The sequence below is a fragment of the Oncorhynchus mykiss genome, chromosome 10 (genome assembly GCF_013265735.2).
Source record: "Oncorhynchus mykiss isolate Arlee chromosome 10, USDA_OmykA_1.1, whole genome shotgun sequence".
NCBI lineage: Eukaryota > Metazoa > Chordata > Actinopteri > Salmoniformes > Salmonidae > Oncorhynchus > Oncorhynchus mykiss.
In genome coordinates this window covers 44,922,948-44,939,903 of record NC_048574.1, presented here as the reverse complement: position 1 = coordinate 44,939,903, position 16,956 = coordinate 44,922,948, and the positions used below count along the sequence as shown (strand labels likewise).

At 43.9% G+C, this 16,956-nt stretch overlaps 1 protein-coding gene across 4 annotated transcripts in view; it reads left to right on the top strand.

Moving 5' to 3' along the window:
• The window catches only part of LOC110533119 (kelch-like protein 13), a 99,650-nt gene that overhangs the window by 38,353 nt on the left and 44,341 nt on the right, over positions 1-16,956 (top strand). The window contains exon 1 of one of the 4 annotated variants that reach the window (XM_036990417.1): positions 8,060-8,157. The exons of the other annotated variants lie outside the window; for them this stretch is intronic. Coding sequence (XP_036846312.1) covers positions 8,060-8,157 — 98 coding nt within the window. Of the gene's footprint in view, positions 1-8,059; positions 8,158-16,956 lie in introns of those variants that run through there. 4 annotated transcript variants of the gene reach the window in all.

The following is a 16,956-nucleotide window of genomic DNA, read 5'->3' as shown; positions in this document are numbered from 1 at the left end:
ACACAACAAACAGTATACTTTTTGTTCATCATTTAATGTGTATTTACCTGTGGAGGTGGCTGTATTTGAATTGCAGGGGACAGGGGCACCAGACAAGGCTGCTGTGGTGGTTTGACCAGGGGAGATTGAGGAGGTAGTTGGTCCAGAGGAGGCCGCTTCGGTGGTGACAGACGGGGTCTGGTGGTGGATCAAACCGCCGACGATGGCATGGAGGAGCTGGTGTTTGTAATGCTGGGGTTGAGGGGCTGACAATGGTGTAGCTGAGGGAGCAGGCACGTGGCCGCCGCCTTCAGCTTGGGACTCCGGCGGCTCCTGAAGGTGTTGCACACTGGGAGGCACTGGTGGTGGTGATGCAGCTGTCAGGAGTGGTTCCAGTGGGGGGTCCAGCAGAGGCAATGGCGTTGACGCTCTCATCCATGGCAGCCCTCTCCTGTGCCCTCTGTGTTCTGAGGGCTGCCCAAAACACTCTTTCGCCTCTGCCCTCTCCTACTCACCCCTCTTCACTGGTGCTTGTATTCCTCCTCAGTGAGGCATGTGGCGACCACAGGGAGTCTTCTGTATTGGTCTGGCCGATACTTCAGGAAGGTAAGAATGTACCCCATGTCCATCCCTATCAGCCCCACCTCTATTACGGCGTGCTCTTCTAGGGTTGGGACTGGAGCTGGGACTTGAGCAGGGGCTGGGACTGGAGCAGGGGCTGGGACTGGAGCAGGGGCTGGGACTGGAGCAGGAGCTGGGATTGGAGCAGGGTCTGGGACTGGAGCAGGGTCTGGGACTGGAGCAGGGTCTGGGACTGGAGCAGGGTCTGGGACTGGAGCAGGGTCTGGGACTGAAGCAGGGGCTGGGACTGGAGCAGGGGCCGAGGATCCCCCTGTGGTCACTCGAGAGGAGGTGCTTGTGGACGGCACAGTGCTACTGGTTCCAGGAGAGGCGGTGGACCCTGTTGGGACCAAGACTACATCAAACGGGTCCCTTCTATGGCTGAAGGGACAAAAGGGAAGAGGCCACACTTCTTAAACCCTTCCACTACAGAGCGCATGTCCTTGCAGTCCTGGTAGGGTAGCGGAATACTCTGGCAAATTCTGATTTGTTTACCATGTAGGAAGTGATCAAAATGGCTGAGGACTCCAGATACCTTGAAGAACTTAGCCTTTAAAGGGCCAAAGTATGCCAAGTCCAGCGGCTGCAGGACATGGGTGCAGTGTGGTGGAAGTATAACCCCTCCTTTAGTGCCGCCTTGAGCACCTCCGGGTCCATGTGGCTCTTGTGCCCATTGGAGAGGACGCTCCTAGACTGCATGCTGAATGAAGTGTTGAAACCACTTCTTGAACAGGTCCCTGTCAATGTAGCTACAGTTTGATTGTCCATACAAGGGGTTATACTTCAGTGTGTAGTGGCCGCCGGGGAAACACTTGGGGTAGATAAATGGGGGGGACGTCCTCCCAAGTTGCGTTGAAGCAGGCCAGCACTGTAATGTGCTCCTTGGTCCCTGGAGCCTGCTGGTACAGGGGAGCCAGCACTTTGTGCCTGCTCTGGTTGCTACCAAACCGAGACTCGTTGTAGTTTTAGATTTGTCTGGGTTTTTCCCTCCACCCACTTTCCTCCAAGTGCTTCTCATAAGAAGTGAAGAAGGTGTCCATCATAGTACTCTAAGCTAGCAACATTAGCAAATCTGTTCTCTATATTTCAGGGGTCAAAAGTTGGACATTAAATAGTGTGGTCTGTCGCGCAGTCTAATTTTACAATATACCACGTGTCCCACAACATGTTTATATATTTTTTTGGGAAACTCTCATAACATAACTTTACTTATTTAAATTGTAATGAAAATCGGTGGTCAGCTAGCTAGCAGGGAGTATTTATTTGCAAAACTTTATTTGCAAAAGTTGGAGGTGATTTGGTCCTCCATTCGCTAGTGTCTGAAGTTATGGTGTGCCCGATGTTGAATTAGCTATGCATGGGTACAAGGAACGGACCTTTTTAAGTAAGAGCTTAAAAAACGTGCGACAGTAGCAAGCCTATCGTCTCATATTATTGAACATGGAACTATTGTAATGAAGCAGTCAATGTAATACTTCAATGTGCTTTATCATTTTCAAACATTTGCGAAAATGGAAAATGTGGGCAAACGCTGTTCTCAAAGAAGCACCTGACTCGAGCCGTTTTATGTGACAGAGATGAAGATATCCGTTTGAAACGTAAAAAGAGGGGAATGTAAATATGCAACAACTAGGATGGGTTTTTAATATGACTAGGATTGTGCCTTTGTCTTCTGGACAACGAAAGAAAATCGATATGAAAACCAGTAGAACAGGAGAGAGATGCTGTGAAACTTTTTTGGTTGCTAGCTTAATACTGTAGCTGTTCTTGTTAGCTGCTTCGTGCTGATTCTCTCTCCCATTGCTCCCTGCAGCCTGTGTCTTTGACTAGCCAAGCAACGAGTCTCCGCTCTGTCTTGCTCGTGGCTAGAGACGGCCATTAGCTGACATAAGAAAGCTACTTTCTAACTCAATAAACTCACTCATTGTACATGACTGTTTTCAGCTAAATACTAATTCCAGTCGACTCCAACACTTTTCCAGTTGTTAAATTCTGGCACCAATTGAATTATGAAAATTAACCTATAGACTGAAAAGCATGACTGGTCAAATGTATTTTCAACGACTAACAGTTAACCAATAGCACCCCTGCATCCCACTTAAAAGATGTTTAAGAAAGATAAATCTCATTGACCATTAAGGTGAAAGGTAAAACAATCAGTGAAACCTAATACCAGAACCAGTACTATTTCACTACTCCTTGGTTTGTTTTATTTGGGCCTAGCCAGAGTTTGTGTTGTTTGTCTAAAAGTGGATCATGACTAAAAAGGAGATGTTCCAAAACAGAGAATGTGAGAAGGCATTCATCGTGTGTTTCTTAGATAGAGGTAGGCTCCTTTAGCTTGGTTCTAAGCTGCCTGCTGCTGCTGCACCCCTCAGCAGAGCTCCTCCGTCTTCAGCACCTGCTGGGCCTCTGCTTTCATCACGGATCCCTCTGATGCCAGGCTAACGCCCCTTTTCTGCTTTCGCTACCACAGTCTTCTACGCTTTTCTACGCTGGGTGAGTTTCTCTCAACTAGCACTTTCAGCAGAATTATTTCTCAACCCAGAAATGCTTTGATAATGCCAAATGCAGATTATTTTCTGATCAATGTCTTTTAGGGCCTTTGCTTTTGTTTTTTACATGGTTCTTCTTAGTTGAATCTATCCAAATGTAGACAGCAGAGTGTTGGTGTTGAGGGAGAGCGATTCTAAATCACTTATAACTGACATTTTGATTGATTTGATCACCTGTGCCCTCTGGGCTCTTCACTTTGGTGTCATCAATGTTTTTCCATTCCTGTGACAGCTGGATAGACTGATAGATGTGATTAACCCATTTGGCTGTTGGTAGAGCATGGCGCTTGTAATAACCACGGTTATGGGTTTGATTCCCGCGGGGGACCAGTACAAAAAATGTATGCACTGTGGTGGTTAATTTCTTTACTATCAAATTACGAGAGACTAACTTAACAAGTCAGAGTCATACTTAAACTAAATCTTTATTCACTTAATAATAAGGGAGCAGGTCAATACAGCACACACACATAAAGTGAATCGATTGAGTGCTGTACGATAATGATGGCTGGTCGACAAATCACTCTCAGGTGATTCGTTGAGAGCCCCGAGACAAAGGTTCAAAGGTCTTTTATAGCCAAGATACACCCCCTCCAGTCTACATGACAACAGATGTGTGGAATGGGTCACAAGGCTAAGATTTGTATGAAAGATACTTATAATTCACAGCAGACAGTATCTGCTGTAAAACTGTTCTCGTTGTGTAGAGACCAGGGTCTGGCCCCCCAACTCCATACGGGTGCCATCTCCCCCTGGGACCCCAAGTCCATACTGGTGCCATTTCCCCCTGGTACCCCAACTCCATACTGAGCCATTTCCCCCTGGTACCCCAACTCCATACTGGAGCCATTTCCCCCTGGTACCCCAGCTCCATACTGGAGCCATTTCCCCCTGGTACACCAGCTCCATACTGGAGCCATCTCCCCCTGGTACCCCAGCGCCATACTGGAGCCATCTCCCCCTGGTACCCCATCTCCGTACTGGAGCCATCTCCCCCTGGTACCCCAACTCCATACTGGAGCCATCTCCCCCTGGTACCCCAACTCCATACTGGAGCCATTTCCCCCTGGTACCCCAACTCCATACTGGAGCCATTTCCCCCTGGTACCCCAACTCCATTCTGGAGCCATTTTCCCCTGGTACCCCAGTACAGAAACATTAACTCATGCTCTGGAATGCGGTCTTGTTAGGCTTATCACCCAAAGACATGGTAAATCTCCTGTCAGTGTTAAATCTCCCAGAGGCCCATCCTCAGTAGAACATAAACAGATGAAAATGTTCTAAGAACCCACTATTCTATTCCATAAAACAACCATTTGATGCAATAACAGTATTATAACATAACCTTGTCATTTCTCTCACATCACTCAATACTGTATGTCACTCTGGGTAAGAGTGTCTCTGCTAAATGACTAAAATGTAAAAGATGGGATGAGGAACCACACTGTGTGGTGACAGCATGTGCGGTCAGCTGCTTGAGGGTGTGTCTGGTATTTAGACAGGCACAGTTCCTTCTGCATCCAGTAGATGGTATACGTTTGTCTGTTCTAGAGTCAGAATCTTGAGGACTGTCTTGTTTGTTCCTCTTATGCTCATACAGGCGTGTACACACACCTACTGCCCAGTACAAATGTCAGACATAGGCATGGTGCACAAAAAGCAATGCACAACAATCTTATGGACAAGCAAGTGTGAGGATGGTCAACACTTCCTTTAATACAGTGTATGTGTTCTTTTAGTACAGTGTGTTCCTGCCAGAACAGTGATGGGGTGTGTGTTATAGCGAGACTCCGAGAGAGTACAGCTGTGTTCCAGCACAGTGAGGGTGTGTTCCTGACTTTTGGCCTGTCTTCCAGGGTTGGTGTGTCTGCAGAGCTCAGGAGTTTCGCTTTCGTGCACTCTCTATCGCTCTCGCCGCGGCCCTAATGGCCTCTGAAAGAAGCCCACAGATCGATGCTCACCGTGGCTCTGATAAATGCAGCCATTGTCAAGCTTTACTGTAAAAGCTGGAGGTATTTGGTTATGGAGGATCAGGTTATCACTGCTGCCTCCTCCCCTCTTTGTTCCCAGCCTGTCTTGTGCTTTATAGTGCTGCTCAGTTGTGGCTGGCAGGGCAGAAGTCAAACAGTTGCTTTGTGGTGGTAGCAATGATGCAGTTTCTTCAATAGATGTTCGGATGACATTCTGTTTTTGAAAAAGGTATAGGTTCCGTGATGAAACATTGCAATGATTGTGAAATAATTAGCGCAGTCTTTTTAAATGTGCAACTCTGCATTTAGGACTATCTGGTGTCATGACAAATCCATGTTGAGTTGTTTTCCCTCTCCTCTCCAATTTGATTTAGGTATGTGTCTAAATAAAGAGCTGCAGCTTAAGTGCTCCAGAAACAGGCTGTAGTGCAGTTTACTGTAACCTGCACGTGGAGCTCCGTTTTCTGATCCGGAGGCAGTCTTTGGTGTTTGTTGAATGAACATCTTCAACCATTCTTTGTTCACTCAGACAGACACCATTCATTATTTTTTACATTTTTTTTAATGTGCTGACATCTGGCTCAGCACCATCCCCACTTATCTGACAAAAGGCTTTTTAATCCCCTGGTTTCCTTTGTCTATAAAAAGATTAAAAAAAGATTCTCCCTGCCAGGCCGAGACCGAGCACATGACCACCCTGCCTGACAGACCTGGCTGTGTCCTCTGTTGAATGAACTCCACAGTGAAGAAGTGTCCCAAGACATCATGGCTCCTGTGAAAATACCTGCAGTGGTTCTACTTGTGATATTCTCCCTCGTTGTGGGACGAGATAGTGAGTCAACCTAGAGGGAGGGATTACGGGCAGGTTGGAAGACATTCCCTAAGGCTCCAGAGTGAGAGAGTATGAGAGGATTGACTATAGGGGTCCCAGCTTGGGACACAGCTCCACAAGGGCTCATTTTTCACGACGTTGTGAGTAGAAGAGATTTGAGAAGTGTGTTGAAACAAAGGGCTAAAGAGGGGGCTTGCCAAAAGGAAGTAGCGCACAGGAAATGACATTGCTATAGATTTCTTGACAGGGCCTTCAGAGCTCTTCAGACAAGAGGAACTGTAATCGTGGAAATGAGCTGCACAACGCTCTATTCTTGGCTTTTATTTTGCTCTCGGTGCTTGGGTGGATGTTGGTCTTAGGAGGAGAGGAGTTTCAGTGTTTCATCTTGATCAGCTGGCTGCCTCAGGCAAGGCCAAGGCTGACTGCACACTGTGTTCCTGCTAGAGGGCTCGGTGGATGACAGCCATGCAGGGGACACATTTTGAGGGGGCAATCTAACTGGATGAGTCCAATGGAATGAGAGAAGGCATGTTCATTGTGTATACCAGTGTACAATCTGCCATGCTTGCATATTATGCTCATCGGAATGGGGAATATACATTCCCTCCAAAGATGTAGGGGGCCATGTAGTCCATAGAACTGTAATGATATTTTTATGATATACTCTTTGTCCTACTTGGAATTACACCTATGCAGGTGTGTGTGAAGTCGCACAAGCTAGGTTTCCATCCAATTGGCGACAGATTTTCATGCAAACATTCAAAAATCTGCGTAAAAACAAGAGATGTTTCCATCAAATTGACTTGTTGCAGATAAATGGCTGTACGTGATAACGTAGTGCACATAGAAATACCTTTTGCTGTTAAATATATACAAGTTAAATGGGTTTCCATCTTATTTGAACTCCACTGAGTTTTTAACTGTGAAATGCTTGCGTTGTATAGCGAGTGTACCCACTCTGGTAGTGGCACGTGCGCTCTAGCCACCAGCGCTATCTGTTAGCTAGAGACTGTTAGCCACCAGCGCTATCTGTTAGCTAGAGACTGTTAGCCACCAGCGCTATCTGTTAGCTAGAGACTGTTAGCCACCAGCGCTATCTGTTAGCCACCAGCGCTATCTGTTAGCCACCAGTGCTATTTGTTAGCCACCAGCGCTATCTGTTAGCTAGAGACTGTTAGCCACCAGCGCTATCTGTTAGCTAGAGACTGTTAGCCACCAGCACTATCTGTTAGCTAGAGACTGTTAGCCACCAGCGCTATCTGTTTGCTAGAGACTGTTAGCCACCAGCGCTATCTGTTAGCTAGAGACCACCTATAGTGTTCATGATGACATTATTATGGACAAAATAGAGAGATTATTTTTATTTAACGGCAGCCATGCATCGATCATCATGTCACCAGAATAAGAACCTCGATATTTATTGGAAAGGAGCATCAAGTTCATCACCTTGCACTTTCACCACCCTGTGAAGTTCACTCTTTATTTAGTCTGTAGCCTAGTAAACTGCATGCTTTCCCGACCAGTCGTAGTGGGACGACGACACATTTCATTACGTGACTCCAAATTTACTTTGATATTTCTCAAAGAAATCCAAATGTAAATTTTTCTTTCCTTTTTATATCCCAGTGTAAACTAGTAGTATTTTAGGCACTGCTCTCTAAGGGTGGGCAGATGCTAGCGTTTTTTCCATCCTCCCTTTATCTACTCCTCCCTCCACCTCTCCCTATAACAAGCCCAGCACTGCAGTCGCTGCTCCTTTAACAAGGTGGCACTGTTGTTGAGCTGCTGGGCTAGAGTTGGCACAGCCTCAAAGGGCGACAAGACCGGAGAGCTTTTCCCCCTCTAACAGGAGATGACTGTGAGTTGGCCCAGTAGGCACAGGAGATAGGATCCGTTGGCTTCTTCTCACTACTGCCACTAGTGTCATAAACCTGTGTGTAGCCTGCACTGCTGCTGCCTGTACCACTCCACCCCTGTCGCTGCTGCTCTCCCTCCCTCTGATCCGAGTGGGCAGAGTGGGATGGAAGCCCTCGCTGGAAGCCTGTTCGTGGAAAGGCTCTTTGCCGTTGTTAGCGCTGTAGCTCCGTGCTGGTGACAACAAAATGCCGTTGAAATGGAAAAGCGGTTCTCCTGTCAGCTGGAAATTCCCAGTGCCAGTTCTTAAGACATCCAGGTCCTCGCCGCTCTCTCCTGCCTACATGTGAGTAAAGACAGAAATGGCAATCACATCTTAATAAATAACCATTTGTTATGCACATCATGCTAGGGTGGTGGTGTATTTTCTGCTTTCTTTTTCAGTTGTTGTTCTGTCCCCCTCTCTCATTGCAGCCTAATTGGGTGGAATATGATGGGAGCATTGTTGCGTGTCGAGAGCGGTCGATTTAATACCCTCCTTTGTGCCTGGCCAACTAGCGGAACACTGTCCTCTAGAGCAGTGTGGCTCATTATCCATGGCCGTGGCCCATTTAGATTTTTCAGGGGCCAGGAACACGTCCGCCACCCTCCGCCCTCCTTGGGGCTGTGTTTATCCGCCGGCAAAGACTGCTGGCCGCCACAGCAAGCTTGGAAGGAGGCTGCATGCCTTTGTCAGGGCGTCTGGCGCACCCTGGTTTAGGAGTTATTGTCGTCTGCTGCTACTGCTGCTGCTTCTCTGGAGGGGGGAGGGCAGAATAGGGAAGGTGCTTCCAGGCTCTCCTCCTTCCATCTCCCCCTTCTGTGTGAGCGATGCCCCCCTATCATGTCCTCTGTCAGTCACCCTGCTAGGCTAGCTGAATGTAAATGGTGGGGATCAGGTTCTCTCCTCACTAGTGAACAGTAACCTGGCTTAATTTGGTTTGGAGGACTGGCATCCTCAGGAGCAAAGACCATATCAATGCTGCCAATTCTGGCTAGTGTCAAGTGAAAACTCACATTGGTACATTGCGTCGTGCTTCAGGCTAGATTGAAAGGCTCATGGTTGTTGATGAATGTGTGTGGTTTTTGGCTTCATTTTATCAGAATATTTTGAATGGAATTTCAGGCTCTGTTTGTAGTTCTTTATAGCAAGAAGAATTGAGACGGTCTCCATATGCTTTACCATACAGTAGATAGATCATTTATATTAGATATTGAAAGGTGCATTCTGTATCATTCATTGCTGCTTATTACCATAAAATGTCTCAATTCTGAATGCAGTATGTAGCCTACATGACTAGCAAAGCACATCATGAGTTAACCAGAGAGATGCCTTCTGAGTGGAGGTATATACTGTACCTTTTGTTGAAATTCCATGCCCTGTTTGAGTAAACTCCCTTAAGTAAACAGACGCATGGAATGTATGAATTTTCCTATCCACACATTATATTAACATATAGAACACTGAGAAATTCCCACAGTACCCAACATTCTGAATATACCTTCAGTGTTCTAGTGTTCAGTGTTTGAGGTAAATGGCATGGCAGGTAAATCTGTAAAATAACAATGTATTAAGTCTAAATGTGCACAGTTTTACTGTTACATCAATTCTCTGCCTGAGATATGTTCAGGCTAATCATTCCAGAACATAAATGCACTCACGTGCACTGACTCGAGACTAAACCAAAAATGACAGCATGGAAAAAATCATTTTCAATTAGTCAATTTCAACATTTTCTTCCAAAAACGTCTACCATAACTGTATCCGTAATTGTATATAAAACAGTTTATTTCCTAAATTGATTTGAATTGAGATGGACTTGACCCCAGTCCTGATGGGGTGTTGCTTATAAGCTTAATTTAAGCTGAAGCCACCAATTCTCACATGATATATTTAGGTTCTCAATCATCATGAAAGTACAGGCTAGGGCTATAAACCAACATATTTTACCATTGCATATAGCTCTTTGTCTCTTCCGTTAGGACAGCAAAATAGCCTTTCCCCTGTAAAAATGACAAACAAAACGAGTGGAACTGTAACATTTAATACTGAGCCATGCCCTGCCCAGCCCTGCCCAGCTACTATTTTGACTTTTATATGTTGTGGGATGTGTTTTTAGATGGCCTGATGTGACATTAGCCCTCTCATTATAGGTTCCTCTGTGGTTCCTCCATGTAGCCTACTGTAACGGAGCGGAATGGCCTCCATCTGTGTGCGTAGCTTCTCCTCTTTCTCTAGATATGGCCGTTTTCAACGTGGAGAGAGCAGCATGTGTGGATGTCTGTATGCTAACATATAACCAGAGATCCAGGAACAGGGTGGTATTTTAGGAGTTGGTGGGTATTAATGTGTGATTGTGTGTTAGCTGGCGATTATTATGGAGCCTGGTCTGTGTGTTCGTCTGCAGTGATCTCACTCAGGCCTAAATATAGCCTCTGCCTGTGGTGCAGAATCCATGCTTGGGAGGAATGGCAAAGGTGCACTGCCCGGAAGCCATGAAATAACTGGAAGTTCAAGTCCTTAACAGTTCGTTTCATCCTCGCCTCAAGGACACTGGTAAAACCAGCAATGATATTCAGTTGTTTACACTTGCACTATATAATCATTCTTAAACATTTCCCCATCTGTATTCCTCAGCCAATGTCCATAGGATTGTTCGGCCCCTGTGTTAACCACAGAAAGACAAGGCCATAAGACGAATTAGTATAAGCTGTACGACCTGCTCAGGAAATTACATCATAGACCTAACGTTTCATTACTAGGCCTAATTATAAGGTTATTGACAAGAAATTAAACGGAAGTGGATTTTTTTTCCATGGTGTATGGAGAAGCACAACACCCTGATTTCCTGGTTAGGAAAAAGCCCTGTATAATAGCATATGAGGGAAAATAGTTATTTAAGAAAAATGGTAAATAAACTAATCTAAAACTAGATAGAAAGTATGTATATCAAATAGCTGCCCTTTTTCTGGCCCACATTGATTTTGACAAACAAAAAAATCTGTTCGGCCCTCCACCGCATTTACATTAATATTGTATCTAGTGGAGTGTGCCTCTACCCTGGCAGGTACAGCAATGCCATAGGACCCCCCAGTCCACTGTGATAGGCAACTAAACCCAATAGTACCACATTTTCTCCTGGTTTGACACTCCAATACTCATCAAGCCTACATGTTCTGTGCCCCCCCCCCCCCCTGTCAATTCAGTACGGTTATACAATGAGAACAGCACACATCCTCAAAAACCCAATCTAAATGTGATTACACAATACTCAGGATCTTCAACACAAAAGTAATAATGCTTGAAAGGTTTCTCTAAATTTCAGAGTCCTTGCTCTCTCTCCCCTGACAGTGTTTTCTGATGAATCATACCTTTGTGTTCACAAAACGGCTGCAATTAACCTTTTCTACAGAAATATAAATAGAAGGCTGGCTGAAGTTCGAATGTCTTATCTATGTGAATGGATATAGGCCTGTGCAGGTGGGGGAGATTGGAGAGGGTTGGCGTCGGTAGGTCTCTTAATAGAATTGGCCTTTTACGAGAAAATGTTGTCAATGGCATGCAGCGCCGTCTGCCACTGAGACAGTCAGTTGAGAATATATGCCGCTGTGTGTTCTGTGTGGCTCCTGCTCATAAACTGTACTCACCCCCAAGGTTTATTTATGTTCCACACCGCTCAGATAGGATGGCAGCTCTGTGTCTTCATTAGCATATCTTTCTTCCTGACTTTTTAAATTATGAAAGCCAAAAATCTGCTGATAATACTGCTGGATGAATGCTGGAGGACTTGGTGTTTCACAGGAAGCACATTTTGGTGCATGATGTGATGACTCGTATTGGGCGACTGAAAAACCTCAGGAAGTCTGTTCTCCTTCATATCAGGAATGTCAATGGTCTTTGCATAATCTTTCTCAATAGATACTCACCAACCTTCACTCAAATTGCATGTGGTGAAATGATATAGCAGGTGATGATACCAGAGGGTTGCAGGATCAATCCACCAGTGTTTGTAGCTGCCATGTCGTCTTAACAGTGGAGTGGCATTTGTTTACGCTCCTATTAGTAAGAGTGTCTGCTGTTTATATTACACCATAGCTACTTTTGTTTAAGTAAAACATTTGGAGCGACTTCAAAGCTGGTATTGTAATGCACTTAATATTTTCTATAAATGAATCAATGTTGTTTTTCCCTTCATTCGAGTGCTTGGTGCTTTCTTTGCATATGGATACTAACAGCCGTCAACCATTTGTTCTCTTCTAGTCAGCAACGTCCTGGTTTTAAAGGTAGTTGGATAAAAAAGTAAAAAGACACCTTTCTGTTTCGATCTGGCCGCTCCCTCAAAGCTTAATTAAGAGGCGACCGTCGGGTCCAACAAAGTTAAAAGGGATGTTGGGTAATCAAAGACTGGGATGTGCTAAGTTCTTCAGTGAATCTCATTCGTAGGGAGCAGAAGGTCTGGCACGACATGAAATCACATCACAGCTGCTTCTCTCACCAGTACCTGGAACACGCTGTAGTTCATCATTATGAATGATTGAAAAAATATGTTATGTTAATTCTCTATTTTGGGTACTGTGCTGCTTGTTTCTCTCACCTGTCTGAAACAAAGTCCTGGTTTTATAAAGTGGTGCACTGTCTGCCTCTAACGTTGATACAGTAGAGGAGAACAGAGGTTATTTGGGTTTCCCAGGGTATTTTTCCATCCTTTGTGGTACTGTTGGACTGGAAGTCATATGGCACAGGATGACACAGACAGTGTTTAATTGTTGGCTTTTTCCAATCATGAGGTGCAGCCCAGGTAGCAAATGGTATCATTGTTTTTTTTCCTGTAAAGCACATTGCGTTGCGTTCCATGTCTGCTGGATAATGAAAGCTTGATTTTATTTGAAACTGTTTTGGTGTTTGGGGGAACCATGCTTAAACTACAGCATTTTTAAACTCAACTTGCAGCTTTGGTTGGTGTGGTGTGCTGCACCGTATCGAGCCATTTAATTATACTGATAACCAGCTCCCTGGGGGGGAGACAATTAGCTATCTTTTGTTGGTGTTTGTGGTGGTAGTGGCGTTGTGTGTTTCTTTGTTGCAGTTCTGTAAAGGGATTGTCTCTATTTTGATATTCTAAGGCCCTATTCCCACTAAGAGATATGAAGGAGAGTCTGAGGAGCGGAGTGGCGAAAGAGATTGCTAGTTTTAAATTCACATTACATCCTTGCCTCACATGTCGTTGTCGCTGGCAACGCGACATTCTTGGTCAGCAGCTCTAAATGACTAAGTATCACATTAGCCACTAGCCAGCAAGCACAAACTATTCAACAATGACAGTTTCTTCTGAAACATATTACACTAAGCTATTGAATAATGCAACCAAATCATATTACACCCTTGAATAAAGCAATAATTCACAAGCCTGTGCAGACAATTGAAGGGTTTGTTTTCTAATCTGTAGGCTACACTCATTACATTTTAGCTTCAAGACAAAAGCAAGTCTTCATCAAGTAACGTTATCCTATCAAAAATGAACGATTGACCCGCTCATACAAATACAAAAGTACAGTAGGTCTACCTCAGAACATTGCAACAAACCAGGCTTCACTTTTATCAATATCATGCAAATCATTACATGTGGCAAGTTTCACGTTTTAATGCCACGTGCAGACGTACAGTGACATGCCTTTCTTGCGAGCTCTAAATCCAACGATGCAGTGAACAACATAGTGAAAATAAGACGAAATAGAAATAAGAACAAGGAAGTTATTAAGCCATGTACACAGGGTCAGTTCCAGTAGCATATTTAGAATGTGCAGGGATAATGGAGTGATAGAGGTAGATATGTATAGGGGTAAGGTGACTAGGCATCCGGATATATGATACAGAGTAGCAGCAGCGTATATCGTGAATGATTGTAAGTGTGTGTGTAGAGTCAGTTTAAAAGAGTCAGTATAAATGTGTGTGCATGTTATGCGTGTGTGTGAGCAAATTAATGTGTGTGTGTTGGAGTGCGTGAGTGTGTATAGAGACTAGTGCTGAGCGATCAGTGCTTTTTGAGGTTGTTTTGGTTCGGTTCAAAAAGAATCACGGTTTTTGGTTTCGATTATCTTAAAACACTATAGGGACTATTCATTATGTGGGTTGACTGCTCTAACACACAATAAAACAAGTCCCATGATGGTCGTGGCAGTCCATTACTGCTTATCACTTATTAACCATAATTTATTCACTTAACTGTAATACAGTATTTCAGTTGTTGTGTATGTTACGTTTGTTTTATTTGATTACTTTATGATTTAATTCCAAGTCATCTCATCTTTATAGAGCTGCAGCCTATGCTCTCTGACCAAATCCCTATTTTGTAGTTCTTCAAAGTAAATAAGGCATATTTTTATGACTACTGAATACCAACTATTGATCACTTCGATCATGTATTTTCAGCTAGAGATAGCTCACGAAGCAACAGCGGCTCTCTATATCACCGGACGATCGGGCATTCTTCTCTCTTCTGTAGCAGGCGTAAAAAAAACAGACCGGTCAAGTAGATGCGCAAAGGATTATGGTCATTGTAGTTAATTACCAAGTTTTATGTGCTAAACTGAGTAGAATATTGGCCTTTTGGAAACAGCTCCCTACCTACAGTTCAAGCGGGATCTGATTTATCTCTAGAGAAACTGGGATGTGCGCATTGAGCTCACTCCCTCCCAAAAAAACAAAATGGAATTCAAATAATTGAATGAAGTTGGTCGATTAGATCAAATAAAATAAATAAAAAAAGCAGCACCAGGATACAGTTGACCAGACTGAAGCACAGACTAACATGGGCTTCCATATAAAACAGTTGCGACTGAAAGCGTGGGTATAAGTGAATTCACTGCAACGAGCTGTTTGATATGGAAGCTCATACCCGCCATAAAACACATAAAGTGCCTCATGTTTGTCAACGTGCACAATTAGTCTGTGCTTCAGTCTGGTCAACTGTAGCCTACTGATAACAACCACAGCTGCAGGTAGTATAGAGAAGCCTATGCGTTCTGTGCCTGGCCAGGGAAAACTCAAGGTCATGTTTTAATAGCCTAAGCTATGTATTTATAGCCTAAAATAGGCAATTATTTTAGGTTTATATTCAAACAGACATATTTTTATGGTGACTTTCTTTTTTATTACGCTAAATAGATTTCAGCGGGGGCACGGAGATCGACCTTAGGGGTTCATCCAAAATGATTGACTGGAAGTATTCCATCGACAACATTCTGATAACTGAGTATATACAATGCAACCCTGCATGCAGCAAGCTCAGCCCTGTTGGTTTCACTGTCCAATCGAAATGGTCTCTTTGTTTGTGTAAAGGGGCGGCAAGTAGCCTAGTGGTTAGAGCGTTGGGACAGTGACCGAAAGGTTGCTAGATCGAATCCCCGAGCTGACAAGGCAAAATGTCTGTCGTTCTGCCCCTGAACAAGGCAGTTAACCCACTGTTCCTAGGCTGTGATTGTAAATAAGAATTTGTTCTTAACTGACTTGCCTAGTTAAATCAAATCTAAATCAAAAAGGGTTTTAATGTTTTCATCCTCAGTAGGGCCAGGAGTTTTTTAAAACCATTAGGCAAAGAATCTGGTCCCATCATAGCCCATACCAAACATTTGTTTTGTGATTTATTACTATGTCATACGCTACAACTAGGGTCCGAAGTTGGTTCGGTTAGCCTACTACCAGACTAGGAAAACGCTGGTTCCCCCCGGAAAACAATTACCCACCCACCACTCTGAGACCTGTGGTGCCACCTCTGAAATCACCACACAATGTTACAAATGAAAAAACATCTATTTGTATGATCTGCATTTGACATGTTTTTAGTTTTTGTTTGTGGAGATGGGCTTCCATAGTTGTATGTGGCTCAGTGCAGCTGGCAGCTACTGCAACATTTTCAGAATGTAACAGCCTGTTACTGCAATTTCAGGTATAAACTCAATAAAACAAGTCTCAAATATTAGGAAAATGTCTAAACATTTAAGTTGTTTTCAAAACATTGCTCTGCTATTAGCATTTATACTGTAGGAGTGTTGGCTCAACGAGACTATTCTGTTTACACTGCCCTGCTTCAAGGGGGGCGACTGTTGGCCGAGTGTCGACACGTAGCAAGTACTCATGTTTACATTTGAGTAATATGTGTAACTGACGGTATTTTTTACGAAAAGTGTAGTAAGTGTGAAGAGGCTCTTAATTCTAACGATTGTCTCACCAACAGGAAGTGCAGAAATGGCCTACCAAACATTCAGTTTGATGAATGAGCGTCTGTCAATTTGTTTTATTTCCTCATTGTAGATGGAGATTCCCATTAAGTAGTTAGATAGTTTGACAACTTCCTGTTTCCCTGCCATTGTTCCTGTAGGTTTAGTTTTAATCCAATACTATCCCACTTCTTCAAAAAAAAAAATCCCTCAAACAGATGCGTGAATGAGAGGAAATAGACACTGTTCATTAACAGCCATTTGATAAAAAGTCTGCTGCTCTTAAAGGCCCAGTGCAGTCAAAAATTAGATTTCCTGTGTTTTTATATATAGTCTTTCCACGCCGCCTCATGGGTCTCCCGGTCGCGGCCGTCTGCGTCACAGCCAGTGATCAAACCCAGATCTGTAGTGACGCCTCTGGCACTGCGATGCAGTGCCTTAGACCGCTACACCACTCGGGAGGCTTGGGATAGAGGTTTTACCTGCCTGGTGACAAATTAGTTAATAGGCCAATAAGAAAGAGTTCCAATCCACTTTGCCAATAACAGCTAGTTTTCAGTTTCCCCACTCAGACCATGCTCAGACAGTCCTAGCAGAATTCTCACTTGAGAAATTGCTCTTGCTAAGAAGCTACTTTAGTTTTCAATTAAAATGATCAAAAATAAACTATCACAGTACGGTACTTAATTGTTACCCAGAAATGATTAGCTATTGAGAAAAACATACTGCATTGGGCCTTTTAAGATGCAAGTTTTCATTATAGTCATCATCCAATTTACAAAAGCAATTAAGACGCATCGCATGCCTACCCCCATCCAATTTAACCAATTTAATTAATTATTCCCTGATGTATTACTAAGAAATGGTTCACGGTCTCCATTCCATAAAG